Here is a 17351-nt window from a genome sequence, read left to right as displayed (position 1 = left end):
CTGGCAAACCAAATCCAGCAGCACATCAAAAAGCTTATCCACCATGATCAAGTGGGCTTCATCCCTGGGATGCAAGGCTGGTTCAACATACGGAAATCAATAAATGTAATCCAGCATATGAACAGAACCAATGACAAAAACCATATGATTATCTCAATAGATGCAGAAAAGGCCTTTGACAAAATTCAACAACCTTCTTGCTAAAAACTCTCAATAAATTAGGTATTGATGGGATGTATCTCAAAATAATAAGATCTATCTATGACAAACCTACAGCCAATATCATACTGAATGGGCAAAAACTGGAAACATTCCCTTTGAAAATGGGCACAAGACAGGGATGCCCTCTCTCACCACTCCTATTCAACACAGTGTTGGAAGTTCTGGCCAGGGCAATTAGGCAGGAGAAGGAAATAAAGGGTATTCAATCAGGAAAAGAGGAAGTCAAATTGTCCCTGTTTGCAGATGACATGATTGTATATTTAGAAAACCCCGTCATCTCAGCCCAAAATCTTCTTAAGCTGATAGGCAACTTCAGCAAAGTCTCAAGATACAGGATACAAAATCAATGTGCAAAAATCACAAGCATTCTTATACACCAATAACAGACAAACAGAGCGCCAAATCATGAGTGAACTCCCATTCACAATTGCTTCAAAGAGAATAAAATACCTAGGAATCCAACTTGCAAGGGACGTGAAGGACCTCTTCAAGGAGAACTACAAACCACTGCTCAATGAAATAAAAGAGGATACAAACAAATGGAAGAACATTCCATGCTCATGGGTAGGAAGAATCAATATCATGAAAATGGCCAACTGCCCAAGGTAATTTATAGATTCAATGCCATCCCCATCAAGCTACCAATGACTTTCTTCACAGAATTGGAAAAAACTACTTTAAAGTTCATATGGAACCAAAAAAGAGCCCACATTGCCAAGTCAATCCTAAGCCAAAAGAACAAAGCTGGAGGCATCACGCTACCTGACTTCAAACTATACTACAAGGCTACAGTAACCAAAACAGCATGGTACTGGTACCAAAACAGAGATAGAGACCGATGGAACAGAACAGAGCCCTCAGAAATAATGCCGCATATCTACAACCATCTGATCTTTGACAAACCTGACGAAAACAAGAAATAGGGAAAGGATTCCCTATTTAATAAATGGTGCTGGGAAAACTGGCTAGCCATATGTAGAAAGCTGAAACTGGATCCCTTCCTTACACCTTATACAAAAATTAACTCGAGATGGATTAAAGACTTAAATGTTAGACCCAAAACCATAAAAACCCTAGAAGAAAACCTAGGCAATACCATTCAGGACATAGGCATGGGCAAGGACTTCATGTCTAAAACACCAAAAAGAATGGCAACAAAATCCAAAATTGACAAACAGGATCTAATTAAACTCAAGAGCTTCTGTACAGCAAAAGAAACTACCATCAGAGTGAACAGGCAACCTACAGACTAGGAGAAAATTTTTGACTCTACCCATCTGACAAAGGGCTAATATCCAGAATCTACAATGAACTCAAATTTACAAGAAAAAAAGCAAACAACCCCATCAAAAAGTGGGCAAAGGATATGAACAGACACTTCTCAAAAGAAGACATTTATGCAGCCAACAGACACTTAAAAAAATGCTCATCATCATTGGCCATCAGACAAATGCAAATCAAAACCACAATGAGATACCATCTCACATCAGTTAGAATGGCAATCATTAAAAAGTCAGGAAACAACAGGTGCTGGAGAGGATGTGGATAAATAGGAACACTTTTACACTGTGGGTGGGACTGTAAACTAGTTCAACCATTGTGGAAGTCAGTGTGGTGATTCCTCAGGGGTCTAGAACTAGAAATATCATTTGACCCAGCCACCTCATTACTGGGTATATACCCAAAGGATTGTAAATCATGCTGCTATAAAGACACATGCACACGTATGTTTATTGCGGCACTATTCACAATAGCAAAGACTTGGAACCAACCCAAATGTCCAACAATGATAGACTGGATTAAGAAAATGTGGCACATATACACCATGGAATACTATGCAGCCATAAAAAAGGATGAGTTCATGTCCTTTGTAGGGACATGGATGAAACTGGAAACCATCATTCTCAGCAAACTATTGCAAGGACAGAAAACGAAACACCACATGTTGTCACTCATAGGTGGGAATTGAACAATGAGAACACATGGACACAGGAAGGGGAACATCACACACCGGGGCCTGTTGTGGCGTTGGGGGAGAGGGGAGGGAATAGCATTAGGAGATATACCTAATGCTAGATGACGAGTTAGTGGGTGTAGCGCACCAACATGGCACATGTATACATATGTAACTAACCTGCACATTGTGCACATGTACCCTAAAACTTAAAGTATAATTTAAAAAATTAAATAAATAAATAAATTTATTAATATAAGGTATTAGAAAAACTGAAGTAGCAGAGTAACTTCATTTGATAAAAGACAAAACAGAAGAAGGATATCCAGGTGCCCTTGTGGTTTGTCATTGTTTAATAAGCCTTTACTGAAATACAACATTCATCTGGAAAAGTGTAGACATCGTGATGTAGAGTACAATGCCTTGCCTGAAAGTGAACACAGCTGTGTAATTACCACCCAGGAAAAACAAAGAATACAAAACATTGCCAGGCCTACAGAGGCTCCTCCTGCCATTTCCAACAGCCTCTCTCCTACTAAAGGTAAGCACCATTCAACTTCTCAATACCACATATATTTCTGCTATCTCTTTTAAAATTTCTTTTGAGAATAAAAGAGAACTATGCAAGTTTCAGCGTTTAGATTATTCTTCTCAGAATGTTTCTGACATCCCTCTGTGTTGCAGTATAGTATTATATTTTATGAATATACAACAGCTTATTTCTCTACTCTTTTGTTGTTGGAGACTTGAGTAGTTCTCAGTGTGGAGCTACCAGAAACAATGCTGCTGCAAATACAAGAACACATCTTCTGGTGCATACATATGTGAATTTCTGCTGTGCATGTTCCTGAAAGTGAAACTGCTAGGTCATAGGGGATGTATATGTTCAACTATACTAGATTCTGCTATAAGGTTATGTTTGTTTGTTTGTTTTTGAGATGGAGTCTCACTCTGTCACCCAGGCTGGAGTGCAGTGGCACGATCTCGGCTCACTGCAACCTACGCCTCCCGGACTCAAGTGATTCTCATGCCTCAGCCTCCTGAGTAGCTGGAATTACAGGAGTGTGCCACCAGGTCCAGCTACTTTTTTGTATTTTCAGCAGAGGCAGGGTTTCACTATCTTGGCCAAGCTGGTATCGAACTCCTGAACTCAGGTGATCTGCCCACCTCGGCCTCCCAAAGTACTGGGATTACAGGTGTGAGCCACCTTGCCCGACCCCTGATGTAAGTTTTTTAAATAGCTTTCCCTCATTTGTGAAGTGCTTCTTCCTCTCTTTTGCCCTGTTTTTCATTGGCTATTTCACCTTTTCTCCATTGATCTTAAACTATAGAAGCTTTATATTAACTCTGTTTTATAGTGCCAAGGTACAGGCTATGCCTCTAAAGCTTACAGCAAAGTGGCCTGATCTCCACGGCAGTCAGATGGGTTGTATAAATGGAAAATGTAAAGCAGAAGCAAAGGACATCTAAAGGGTCAACACTTACAGTCGCTCTAATCTCAGAAGGTCTCCAAAGGTCTCTGGCTGTAGCATTTCTAGTTGGTTGAAATGAATATACCTGGAAGGCAAAAAATCAAGTTGGTTATTCCTTGTGCTGGTGAGTAAAATAAAATATTTGAAGAATTAGCAATTGCTTCAGCTGAAATTATGAATTTCACTGGCCCCAACCACTATATATCACATACAAAAATCAGAAACTCTGAGATATTTTGTCTCTTCTGTTCGTCACAGTCCTGGGTCTACAAACCTGATGTTCCAAAGGGGAATCCAAAGCCCACCCAGAAAGGAGCATGATGCTGCCCCCTTTTCCCAGGGAGCCTCTTGAGTCGATGCTAACTGGTTGTTGAAATTACTCTTTTACTCATTAAAATGTTTAAAGTAAGCAAAGTTAGGGTAATAATTAAGATTACAAACATAATAAGATACATTACAAGTGACCACATGCTCATTTACATTTCAGAACAGGGAGAAGTGTCCTGTCTGACGGAGTCAAAGGATGGCATATTTGATGTCATATGATCATCACACTTGAAATGAATTAATCTTAACCCTGGGGGATGGATGAGAAGCAATGTGTCTTGTTTTAATCCTTTTGGAATTAGGATTTAGACTTTTTCAGACCTTGATATCCCCTCTGTGCAACTGATCCAGGAGTTATTTCCTAAGCTTCCATTTCAGAAAGGCTTCTCTTAAAGCAGGGCAACTGAAGACAGAAAGGCTTGCATTTCCTTCAGAAATCCTGTGATGAAATGGAGAAGCAGGTTTCCAAAGCAGACAGCTGAGCAGACCTTTGTGAAGCAAATCTTCCCAACAGACAGAAAGATCCATGGGGAAGGCTGCACACTCCTCTTAGAAAATTTAAGTGTATTCCCTGCACCTGACTTCTGAACACAGCTTTTTCAAATAATCTCGGTGAAACCAACAGTGATATATAGCAGTCTATAGTGAACTGCTGAAGAAAGCACTGCAGATACAAAGTTTCCATGAAAAGTAACAAACTTTCACACCAAATTGGAAAAGAGGATATTGTACATTTATGTGGGAAGACACAGTGAACAGTACTTGATTTTGTCAATGGGGAGCTCTCTGACTTGAAGTAATGGCAGGCAAGTAAAAAGAAAGCTTTACAACCCACGTTTGCATAAAATGTATTTATTTCATCACAGTTAGAAATGTTTTTGAAAGGAGAAAAGAAAAATGTTTAAGAAAAAGAAATACTTTTACTTCATTCCTAGGCTTCCTTCTTATAAATCATTATTATAGTAAGAGTACTTCAGACACCTAATGAAAAAGTATAATAATCACAAGAGAATGAAAACCATGTCACTGGAAAGGTATGATTGTTTCAGACTGCCTTAGGTTGGATCCAGAATCAGTGCTACACTGTACTACTCTCTGAAATTCAGCATCCTGGCCCGTATCCCATGCATTCCTCCCAGGAGTTCTGTTCATTTTAAAAGTGGTGACATTTTACCGTGGTGACATTGTATAAGACCTGGCAATAATTGCCTTTGGGTTAGCATGAAACAACTTTACCTTGGTTGCCTTGAATTATACACACACTCACACTCACTAACAGACTCTCACACACACAGACACTCTCAGCTTCACACATACTTTCATACTGACAGACACACGCTCTCACATTGTCTCACACTGACACACTCTGACACACCTACATGAACACACCCTCACATGCTCACAGACTCCCTCATACCCACACATGCTCACACTCACACACTTACTCACATATACTCATATGCACTACCACACTTACACTAACACACACACACGGACACTCGTGCATACTCACACTTGTTCACATACACTCACATACACTAACACACACCGTCATACTCAGATACACATCTACACACTCGCACACACTCACCTAATCTCACACACTCACACACTGTCATGCTCACACTCACACTGTCTCATGTACACTAACACACTTTCACACACTGACACATGTATTCACATATATGCTCACATACACTAACACAGTCACACACACACACTCACTCCCACACACTCACACACTGTCCCCCACAAAATCATTACCTGTGTCATTGGTCTAGCACATTAAAAAGGAGGTAGGGGCTGGGAGAGTGAAAGAGGATGTGGGGGAGGAGTGTTAAGCGGAGACTGGCTGCTAAAAGCAGGGAAGAGAGAGAAGTCTCTGTGACTGCAGTGAAGAAAGAGTTAGAAGGAGGGTCCATTACAAGGTTTCTCTTCCCAAGTGAAATGTATCGCATGGTTGGATTCCAATCTCTGTGTATACTGGACAGGCCCAGGCCTGTAGAGTACAAATAGACATTTTATGAAGACTAGGAATAAGTGCTGATGAGGGCATCAAACTTAGCATAAAGTAAATAAGAGCAACAGCAAAAAAAAATTTATTGTCCTAAGTGCTTTACATGTATTTAGTCATTTTTAATTTTTGCAACTACACTGTGTGGTAGGTTCTATAAATACACCATTATTTACTTAGGCAAAATGTGGTACAGAGATAAAGTAATTTGTTCAATTTCACACAGCCAGCCTCTCTAGCAGCAAGTGGGGGGCGGCCGTGCACAGGCTCAGCTGACACAGATCACCCAGAGATGAGCTATGGAAACCTGATCCAAGAATCCCGGAGCAGAGCCTTTCTTGGGTATGGAAACAGATACTCCACAGGGAGAAGGAAAGTGCCCAAGGCCACAAAGCCAATCAATGGTAAATCCAAGCCACAAACCCAGCAAAACCCATGCTCTCTACACTCCTGTTCTCAGTTTGCCTACATTAGTGGCTCTTTAAATGTGAAGCTGTGGGGTTCTTAACTGGAGGCAAGCATCACATTCCAGTCATAAAACAACCTAACAGGTCACAGGAAAGGAGTCACGAGCCGGGTCTGTGGTTTAGCCAACCTAACAACTCCCAGATTTTCAAAGGGAGTATTCTAGCTTATGTATAAGCCCAGCAGAAGTGTTTTTTTTTTCCTTTCAACTTTTTAATGCTTTGAAACAATTTATTATAAAGAAAACTTGAGTTTAGAATAAGAATTTTTAAGTAGCACTAGTATTCCTGCCATCATTGATCAAATGTGCATCCTCCATAGTTTGCACAGGTGTCTGCATTGCTAGAAGTAGAAAGACAGCTTTTGCTTGGGAGGGCATCTTACATACTGAGCCACCTAAAATTGGAGCAAAGAGACAATCTAAGGGGTAGAATAACATACAACAGCTTATCCAATATCACATAGCTACTATGTGTTTTATTATCCACAGTAATTAATAATTATTGATTTAATATTTAAATATTTCACAGGTAGCAATTCATATTTACTATCAATTGCTCATAATTCATGAGAAATGCATAATCTCCTTTTCCACAGTGCACCCACTGAGAGCCCACTAATCACAGAGCCCTGTCTATTCCCCATTCCAGCCACGCTTCCCTAGAATAAATCACTGCAATCTTAGACTCACCCAGAGATGCCCTGAAGGACAAATGTTTTCTGCTGGACTTCAATCTAATACACAGTAGGGTAAGCAACTGGTATTGGAATTCACTACTAATGAATGAGAAAAATGCATGTAAGTAGACTTTGTTCCTTGCAGGAAAGTAAGACAACCCAGAGAGTTCTGTTGATTATAGTGCAAGCATATTTAAGTTTTGTGTCCATATGATTTGACAAATTTTCTAACAAAATCTTTTTCAAAAATTTTTTAAAACTTTAAGCCAATTTAAAGCAGTAGGATGTTTTAGGTTATATGTGTTTGATTTATGTGATGGCTTTAGCAGATTCAAATAAGGAGGGAGTCAGCTTTGATCTCCACTCCCTTCTGTGCCTTGATAAGATACCAAGACTATCCTCTCCTACATCTTATTTTTCTAGGCTGTGGATAACCCTGCCATTTTTGGATATCTATTGCAGGTAGATAAATATGAATGATTACTTGAGAGGATTTTAAATCTGTTTAAGTCACTTCATAAAGTTTATATGTAAATGAATTACTAGTTATCCCTTTATTTAAAGCAGGCAGGAAATTATTGCCATTGTCATGTCATGTTGATTCATACTTAGCTTCCCCAGATGATTTCATCAACATCCATGGCTTCAATTATTATCTCTATGCAGAAGACCTACAAATTATATATCCAACCCAAATTTACCTCTAGGACCTACATTCATGCACCCAATGTCTTCTTAAAATATCATCTAGATGTCTCAAGGAACCTCAAATTCAACATGTCTGAAACCCAGCCCAGGATCCTCCTTCACCATACTGGCTGTCCTCCATTTTTGCTTGTCTCAATTTATGGCACTGCTGTATATCTATTTGCGCAACTCAGAAAACTAGCAATGACCCCTCTGTCTCCCTCACTCCCTGTATCTTACCCAATTCTGCGTTTTTTATTTTGCCTCCTAAATATCTCTTGAATGTATTCCATTCTCCTCTTACCCACTACTTCCACACTAGAGCAAACTATACCCTCGGTTACTAAAATACAAGAACAAACTGGTCTGCCTACATCTATCTGGTCTACCCTCAATAGAAATATAAGACCCTTAAATGGCTTTTAATTTCTATAGAAATAAAGACAGAATTTTTTTAACAGAGCCCAAGTTCCAGCCTGGTCTTGCCTGTAAATGCCCTTCCAGTATCCCCTTTATCCCCTTCTTGCTCTACCTCAATCCCAGTGCTCTGGCCTCCTCCCAGCCACATACCTGCCATACTCCTGCCTACAGCAGTCTCTGAATGATTGTCTTTGTAGCCCAGTAAACCTTCCCACCCTTCTTGCCTGGTAATTCTGGACCTGTTTTCAGATCTTACTGTGCTCTTTCCTTGGAAAGCCTTCCCTGAGCTCCTGGTCAAATCCCCCTGTTATGGGCTCACCCAGCATTGTACTGTTGCAATGTAATATTTGAGTGATTATGTAATCCATGTCTGTCTGCCTTAACTAAACTCTAAGATCCATGAAGACAGAAATCATATTGGATTTAAAGTAATATTCACATCCCCAGTTTCTTAGCAGAGTTTGACAAATAGATAGTCAGTACATAGTTGATCACTGAAAGAATGAATGCCCAGCCAGTATTTTTGCATGAGCATTGTCTTTGCAAACGTGAGGATAAGACATTGAACTTTTCATATGTTCTATGGTATAAAGCAAAAGATGGGAGTATGAACCCTAATAAAAGCTTTCTGAGTTAATATCAGCTCAACAATCTATAACGGCATTACATTTCCTTGGGGAAGAACCATCCCAAACATTTACACAAGTCTGACTTTAGTAAGATCTGTCATAATGTATGTTTAATTGTATCTCCTAAAACTTTGTAGAATCCTTGAGCACTAAAGAACCTAGAGGGCATCTAGCAAAGTCTTCCTGGGGCTTCTCCAAAAGAATCCATCTCACTCCAAAGGGACATGTTTGAATCACACATTTTTGTGAGCACTGACAACACATTTGACATCTCTTATCTGAGTAAATATTTATTTACACAACCACCCCGAGGTATCAGGCCACCAAAGTGAGGACAAAAATCTTCCTATGATCTTTAAAACATGCAGAGCAAGAACATGTGGTCAGAGAATGACAACAAAAATAATAGAGAGAGAATGATTCTCAGTGTGAGAAGTTGCTGGTATCGCTTTAGCTTTCAGCGTGAACTCACTGAGCCACATAAAAACAAATGTTCTGTGCCGTATGATCACCTTGGCAACCCCGATCTAAGGCAAGAGCAGAGATGGGGAGAAAAACACTATATTTATCTGTATCTAACTGCACAATCAAAATAGCATATACAGTCAACGTTCTCAACCTTTTTGTACAAAGTGGCTGCTTTTTATTTTCTCAAAATCCATGAGATTGTAAAGAAAAAAGGAGTACTGTTGGCAGAAGGAGGCTGCACACCAGAGTGTCTCTGTGTCTCTGTGTGTCGGTGTATGTAATTTTGCATGTGTCTATATGTGTGTAACATAAGCTAAGGACAACTGAATCTGAAGCCTGCAATACAGGGGATATTGAATATAAGATGTCAACAATCCTAGCACATGAAACAGAGCTCAGAGGAAAAGCAGTTTGCTGACAGCTGGCTTGGAGATCCACCATGTCCTGCCTCACATCCACAGGCTGGGTGCATTGAGATGACACAAACTTTCTGTATAATAATCTCAGCTAAGATTAAAACAGGCATGCTTTAGCTTCATTGCACAATAGCAAGCAAGAATTATCTATTACACCAACAAATTATTCATACCATTCAGGAATTAATTAAACATCTGAATGAAGATCCTTATTTCAGAGCACAGTAAATTATTTCAACTGATTTTAAAGGAAAAATTGACTGAATTATCATAATCTGTTAGTTTCCAGAGAAAAGCTTTCCAGCATCTCATTTGCATGCTGTGCTAAAGTCAATAACAGTGTATTCTACCAAAATTCATTATAAAGAGAATTATATTTATTCTTAAAGAGTTAAAACCAGTTAAAAATCATACTGCACAAGCTTCACTCTTTGGGAAGTTATTTCAATCCTAAATTAGAATAGTTACAGAAAAAGGCTGGGCACAGTGGCTCACGCCTATAATCCCAGCACTTTGGGAGGCCAAGGCAGGCGGATCACGAGATCAGGAGACTGAGACCATCCTGACCAACATGGTGAAACCCCGTCTCTACTAAAAATACGAAAATTAGCTGGGCATGGTGGCGCGTGCCTGTAATCCCAGCTACTCGGGAGGCTGAGGCAGGAGAATCACTTGAACCAGGGATTCAGAGGTTGCAGTGAGCCGAGATCGCACCACTGCACTCCAGCCTGGGTGACAGAGTGAGACTCTGTCTCAAAAAAAAAAAAAAAAAAGACTAGTTACAGAAAAAGCCATGTTTCTACAATAGTTTAGATACAGTATGATTGAGAGTTATGAAAAATCTTTCTCACTCTTTGTTCAATCTCTACCTCTTTTTGCCTGAACTAATAGCTATAAATGTTCCATGTAAATCCAGTCTCTTCTTTCCAATCTACACTATGTTGAATTATTTGGTGGTTCTTCCTGAAAAAATGCAGATTAGACCATCCCCTTTATTAAGGATCATCAATGTCTTCTCACTGTCTTTAGCAGGAATTCAAGGCTTTTCAAGATTCAGCGCCAACCTGTGACTTTCCCCTCCCTCATAAGTCTGAGCACCCTCTAACCAAATTCATTATCTCTGGAATCTCTCTGATTTTTTTCATAGTGTCTAACAGTCAAAGTGTTTTCTCACCCATTTAAGCTCAACAGTACTTTTTTTTCCATTAAGGACTTAGTGACTGCTTGTGTCAGATGTAACTTCATTCCTCTGCCTCCTTTAGTATATTAAAACATTAATAAGTACTTATTGAGTGCCTGTGAAGTGTGAGACAAGATCCTTGACCTTCTCAGAGACTGGAATTAGGTGAGTGGTAAAATACAAGGAATCAATGACCACAGTCTTGTAGAATACCTATTATAATAATGGGATGCAAGGAATACCATGAGAATCCAAATATCTACATTCGATTTAAAGATAAAGAAAGGTTATACAAAGAAAAGGATTCTCTACCTAACTTTTGTGGACAAACAGTACTGACCTAGGTGCAAAAGAGAAAAGACAGTGTAGAAAGTGGGGAGACAAATGTATGTGAAGTGCAGAGACATGAAAATGCAGGACTCTTGCACAGAACAGTAAGGAGCTGAGCGGAACAGAAGCACTGGTTGCCTGCAGAACTCTGGAAAGATGGACTTGGGCAGGAACTGAATCATACATTTCCTTTGTGCTCAACAAGGTGATTTGAACTTTACCTTAAAGATATAAGGACACATGACAAGATTTAAAGAAATGAAATTTCTAAGTGAAATTTTTATTTTACAACATTGCCAGCAGCTATGCAAACAAAGGACTGGAAGTTAGCTAGAGAGAGACTCCAGCTAGAGCAATGGTTTGCAGTGGTTTTCAGCTTAGGATGATTTTGTTTTGTCCCCCTCCATCCTCCCAGGGAATATCTGGCAATGTCTGGAGATGCTTTTAGTTGTCGCAGCTGGAGGTGGTGGTGCTACTAGCCTCCAGTGGGTAGGGACCAGGGTGTTGCTCAACGTCCTATCCTACATGACCTGGGCCAGCCCCACAACATTACTAAGCCCAAAATGTCAACAGTGCCAGGTTGAGAAACACCTGAGCTACAGCCTGCTTTATTTTCTGAGCAGGAAGGAGTGGTGGTGACGATGCCTGCCATGTGGAGCCTCAATTGAAGGCTGCAAGAGCTTTTCCAAAGGATCCTAGAAAAATGAAATGATAGAAAACTATTAAAGGGGTGCCAAATAAGAAGGGGAAAGAATTAATAGAAGCAAAGTGAGGAAGACCCTGCACAGGACCAATGGTACTCGATGGCACCGAAAGGGCTATTGGAAGATGTGACTGTAAAAAGGAGGCAGGAATGTGTCCCAGTGAAATAGGCTGGAACAAAGGAAATGGGCACTAACTCACAATCATCTCTTGTCACAAGGAAAGCTAGTGAGAGGTCTATTAGCTTTGCCCTCAATTTTCCCCTTAAGGTAAAAGGCAAAGTCAACTGTGAAATGTAAGAGAAATGTAGAAAAGAAAAACAGGGGTGTGAATTTTGAATTGTGGCTATGTCATGCAGGACAAGGAGCTCAGCTCCTTTTGATCATTGCTGCTAAAGCTGGGACTGACTTCTTAGTCCTTTCCCGAGTGGATTTTCAGCAGCATTGGAATGCGTCCGTTAGTCCCTCTCCCTGCCATGTTCTTCCCTGGCTTCCAGGACGCCATCCTCCCAGATCTTCTCCCACCTCAATGGACCTCCTGCTCAGGGCCCTTCACTGCTTCCTTCTCTTTCCCCAGCCTCCTGGACTGGAGTGCCTGGGGCTGAGTCCTGAGGCTTCTCCTTTTTTCCAGCCAAACTCAACAGCATCCAGTACCAGGAACATGAGCACTTTCAGGTGCCAAAGATACCCACATTGCACAGCCAGCCCTCACCGCTGCCTTACATTGGAGACCCATGCCCTACTGCCAGCCCCATGCCCATGTGGCTGCCTAGTAGACAACTCAAACTTGTTGTGTGCAAATCTGCAGTCCTGATTAGTCTTCATGCCCACTTCCCAGCATGTCCATCTCAGCTGAGGACCACACTTCCTTCTAGTTGTTTAGGGCAAGAATCTCAGTAATTCCTTTGACTTCTTTCTTTCTCGAACATCCTACATCTAAGTGGTTGGTTGTAAAAGAGATCCAGATGCTGCACCCATCCCAAACCTACCCTACTGCCTCCTTACTCTGAAGCCACACCATTTCTGGCCTAGTGTACAGCAAAGCAACCAACTGGTCCCCCACCCTTGCCAGGCCATAGCCTATTGTCTACGTAGCCGTCCTTGTTGAGATACGAGATTTTAGATGCTCTCACCACACACACAAAACAATAAGCGTATGAGGTAAGACATAGGTTAATTAGCTTGACTTGGCCATTTCACAATGTATACATGTATCTAAGCATCATGTCATACATTATAAATATATACAACATTTATTTGTCAAATACATTTTTATAAAGAAGAATGCAAGAAACACAGAAATCAGAGTGACCATTATAAGGCCTGTTGGATCAGGCATGCCAACTGTCCTTCAAAACCCTCCAGTGCTCACTCAGAATAAAATGCACATCGCTCACGATGATACAAATCAAATCTGTTCCTCTGATCTACACAGTTCTGTGCTAACTGGGCCTGTCTCTCTGCTCCAACCACATCAGCATTCAAGCTGTTGCTCTCACATGCCAGGCTCACTCCTAACTTAGGGTGTTAGCAGTGGCTGCCTTTCTGTCTGCACTGTGCCTCCCTGACATGCATGTGTCTCCTTCCTTGCCCACCAAGCCTTTGCTCAAATGCCACCCACTCAATGAGCCCAACTGTGACCCTTCCTTTTTCAAATTACAACCACATTCCCACGTCCTGGCACCTCTCAACCCCTCCCTCCCCTGGTTCTGTATATATATATATATAATATATATATTATATATATATATAATATATATATTATATATATTTTATATATATACACACACATATAAATATATACACACACACACATACACACGTATATGTATATATATACATATACGTGTGTGTGTGTATATACCGATTTAAATATTTGCCAAAAACTTGCATTATACTATGCAATATGCTTGTTCATTTATTAGTTTTAAAGCTTGCCTTCCCTGCTAGAATGTTAGCAGGTCCCTCAAGGTCAGGGATTTTATGTTTTGTTTAGTGCCACAGCCCAGATCCTAAAGAGTTTTGGCATGCAAAAACACCCATTAAAACTGAAAAATGACAATATTATCTATATTGCAGGGCTGCTGCAAGATCAGAGATAATGCCCTACAGACCCTTAGCACAAGGTTCTAGAAAGGCAGAAGGCCAAATCACCTATGAAATGTAGGGGGAGTATTGGATCTAAGGCAAGAAAGGCACATTGGGAAGAGTCCACAGAGCCAGCGAGAGAAGGAGTTCCATTGTGCTCCTTGTCATTGCTAGACCATGGTCAAGTTTTAGTTTTCACCTTTATTGACCCATCGAGAGCATGATCTTACTGAGAAACCCATCTCACCTAGTTCTAGAAGATCACGCTAAGACTTCCTCTTACCAAACATGAGTTTCTGGAAAAATTGAATTATTTGAGGATCTACTTGAAATTCGAGATGGGTTTGTTGTGACTCAAAATAGTACAGCCTGGTGATTTTGTGGTTTCCTCCAACACAGTGGAGTAGAAAGCAGAAATAAAGAAATAGATGCTGAGGTTGGCTCATATTTGAATCTAAAGGACAGCAGGAGCATAGGACAAAGCATACAAGGGAAAGGAACAATAGGCCACATGCAGAGGGACTTAAATCTGGAAGGCATGGATAGATTTTAGATGAGATAAAACCGTCCCATGAGGGCAGGCCTGAGACATGACCTAAGAAGCACAGGAGACCTGAGGCTCATCGGGTGATATTTTGGAATTTAAGATTCCTGGGGCCGGCCACTATGGTTCACGCCTGTAATCTCAGCACTTCGGGAGGCCAAAGCGGGTGGATCATCTGAGGTCAGGAGTTTGTGACCAGCTTAGCCAACACAGGCAAAAACATTACTGTGTTTGCCTGTGAACACTGAGATATGTAGGGGCTGGTCTGTATTTTTTTAAGCACTAATTAAAGGGTTTCAGGCTCAGGAGATTGATGTTGTCAGTGCTGCAATTTAGGGTCACAATTCAGTCAAAGGTGGTACAATGGAACAGATCAAGGGATGTGTTAGCTATGAGGATGCTATCATGGTCTAGGAAAGAAGAAATGAGGCAGCGGGTCTCATGTGAAGCAGAGATAATCCCAAGAGAAAATGCAGAAATGGATCCCAGAGGCTTTTACAGGGGCAGGATGGGGCAAGAGAAGCTTGAGCACTGGACACATGCAGGCCTGCACTCATCTTCTTATTTGACCCCTCAATCACTCTGTGATGCTGTGGCTGATGATACTTCATGCCGGGGCAGTGGAAGATTGCAGATCATCTGTAAAAATCACCTAGCACCTTCCTGATACATAGCAGAAGTCCAAGGCAACTAGAGAGCAGAGGAGGTTGAGAAAATCCTTATGGCTTAGAACTTTAGACAGGGACTAGCAGTATTTGGCCTCCTTCCCTCCAGAGTTAATACAGCATACAATAGAGCAATACAATAATAGAGGGGCTGGTTGCTGATGGAGAAGTGACTCCCAGTGCAGGCCTGTTTGTGAAACACTGGAATGGACAACTTGGTTGGTGCTGAGGTCAGCACGTAGACTCTTACTTCCTGTTTCCAAATTAAAATCATCGGGTCCCCTTCCCAAGCTTATGTACAGAGATATGCAGGGCCTGGAGTATGTACTCCAAAGCCACTCACTGACCAGCTGCAAGGAGGGGGCTGCAGGCCAGACTCAGGCAGGCAGGGCAGAAAAAGGATGACTGAGGTCACCGCAGAGCCACCCTGATCCAGGGACATCAATCACCAACCAATCAAATGCACTTCCCCCTTTCTAGGGAGAAGTGCCCGAGAAGGCGGATAAATGCCCAGGATGAAGAGTGCAATGCTCCCTCTCATGGGTACAGTAGGCTTGAGAAGAAATGTGAGAAAAACACAAGAAAAGGAGAAGGTAAAGCCCCCTTCCCCAGTATACTGTATCTGCTATATTTCTTGTCAGCCTTGAACCTGAATGCCCCCATCATCCAGCCAAGTTACTGGCTAAAAGATTTCAGTTGAATTTTTAAAAGCAAAGGAATGGCTGCCTGCTCTGAAATCTCCTTCATGCACCATGATTTTATGGCACTGTGGCCGTGAACAATGCTCGTCAGATCAGACGGCTCCCTCTGAAACCATTCCCATAAAAAAAACTCAAGTGGGCAGGTGTGCACAATTTATACACCTACTGACATTTTCAACACGGAACAAGTACAGGGTATTTCAGAGAAGGGCAGCATAATGTAGAAATTTCAGAACTCTTGCCATGAAGAAAAGAGAGCAACAAAGTTAGATCCAGGGGAGGAAATAAATGTGTGAAGAGGAGCAAAGACTGAGCCTCCTGAGATGTGAGGACAGGGCTAAGAAGTAGACCTGACATGACACGGATGGTGGGATTTCTAAGAAGTGAGAGAAGCACAGAGAGAAATCAGAGAAGAAGGACCTGATCACAAAGGAGGAGATATTCCAATACGTCCCCCTCTCAGCCATAAAGTGAAGATCTCTTTGGAAGAGTAATATAGAAAAAGGGAGATGGCGGCATTGATTCTGTAACAGGGAAACAGCAAATGAATGAATATAACACACTCCATTTTTGTTTAAGGGGTCTTTACCCAATCCTGCATGTAGGCTAGGATAACTTTAGAGCACTGGGATAAAATGCAGAAACAGCCACATGTAGTTTTTGAAGCTAACTCTGGGATTAAAGAGGAAGTATGTAAACAACTAATGATGTTTTGTTGAAGATTTACAAAAGCACTATGACCTGGCCAAGGACAAAGTTTCCAACCTTCTTGGACCCTCGCTGGTGCCCAGATGGCTGCAGTCACAATCACGTGACTCTTGATCTCAATTCCCTCCTCCCCACCCTGCTTCCCTTAACATAAAAAAGAGTCTGAAATCTATACTGACTTAAGATGGTTACTTAGGACACTAGTCTGCCATCTTCTCAGTTTGCTGGCTCTTGAATAAAGCTGCTTTTCCTCCCACCAACTCTCAAGAGGCAAGCAGCCCAACCTAGGTTCTGTTCCAATTATAAGGCAAGGAAGGCATCCTGGAAGGGTCTGTGCCTGCATGCTGTGGAAAGATCCACCTTTCCCTCTGCTTCTTGAGTTTTCATACAAACAAAATCAATTGTACATAACCATCAGGAAGCTAAGATTCGTTCAAACAAAACAGGACTCTAGCTAGCAGCAGTGTTGAAGACCTGGTTGCAGAGTGGAGTTGAACAAGTGGTGGGTGGGGTGGAGGAGTCGTGATGCAGGCTGATGCCCACAGGTGAGGCTGTGCTGCTCTCCAGGTGAGGCTGTGCACTTGCAGGCGGGGCCTCGGCATAAACAGTCTGAGGATGGAAGCAGTGAGGAAAGGGAAGTACAAGAGGTCAGCACTGACATGCCCTGCACTGTGCCTTGTGA

At 41.5% G+C, this 17351-nt stretch overlaps 1 protein-coding gene across 1 annotated transcript in view; it reads right to left on the bottom strand.

Annotated features, from left to right (window-relative positions):
- The window catches only part of PXDNL (peroxidasin like), a 508880-nt gene that overhangs the window by 183225 nt on the left and 308304 nt on the right, over positions 1-17351 (bottom strand). The window contains exon 5 of the mRNA XM_055349261.2: positions 3662-3733. Coding sequence (XP_055205236.2) covers positions 3662-3733 — 72 coding nt within the window. The remainder of the gene's footprint in view (positions 1-3661; positions 3734-17351) is intronic.

This window comes from Gorilla gorilla, chromosome 7 (assembly GCF_029281585.2).
Source record: "Gorilla gorilla gorilla isolate KB3781 chromosome 7, NHGRI_mGorGor1-v2.1_pri, whole genome shotgun sequence".
Lineage (NCBI taxonomy): Eukaryota > Metazoa > Chordata > Mammalia > Primates > Hominidae > Gorilla > Gorilla gorilla.
Note: the sequence above shows the minus strand (reverse complement) of the source record. Positions and strands in the feature narration are given on the sequence as shown.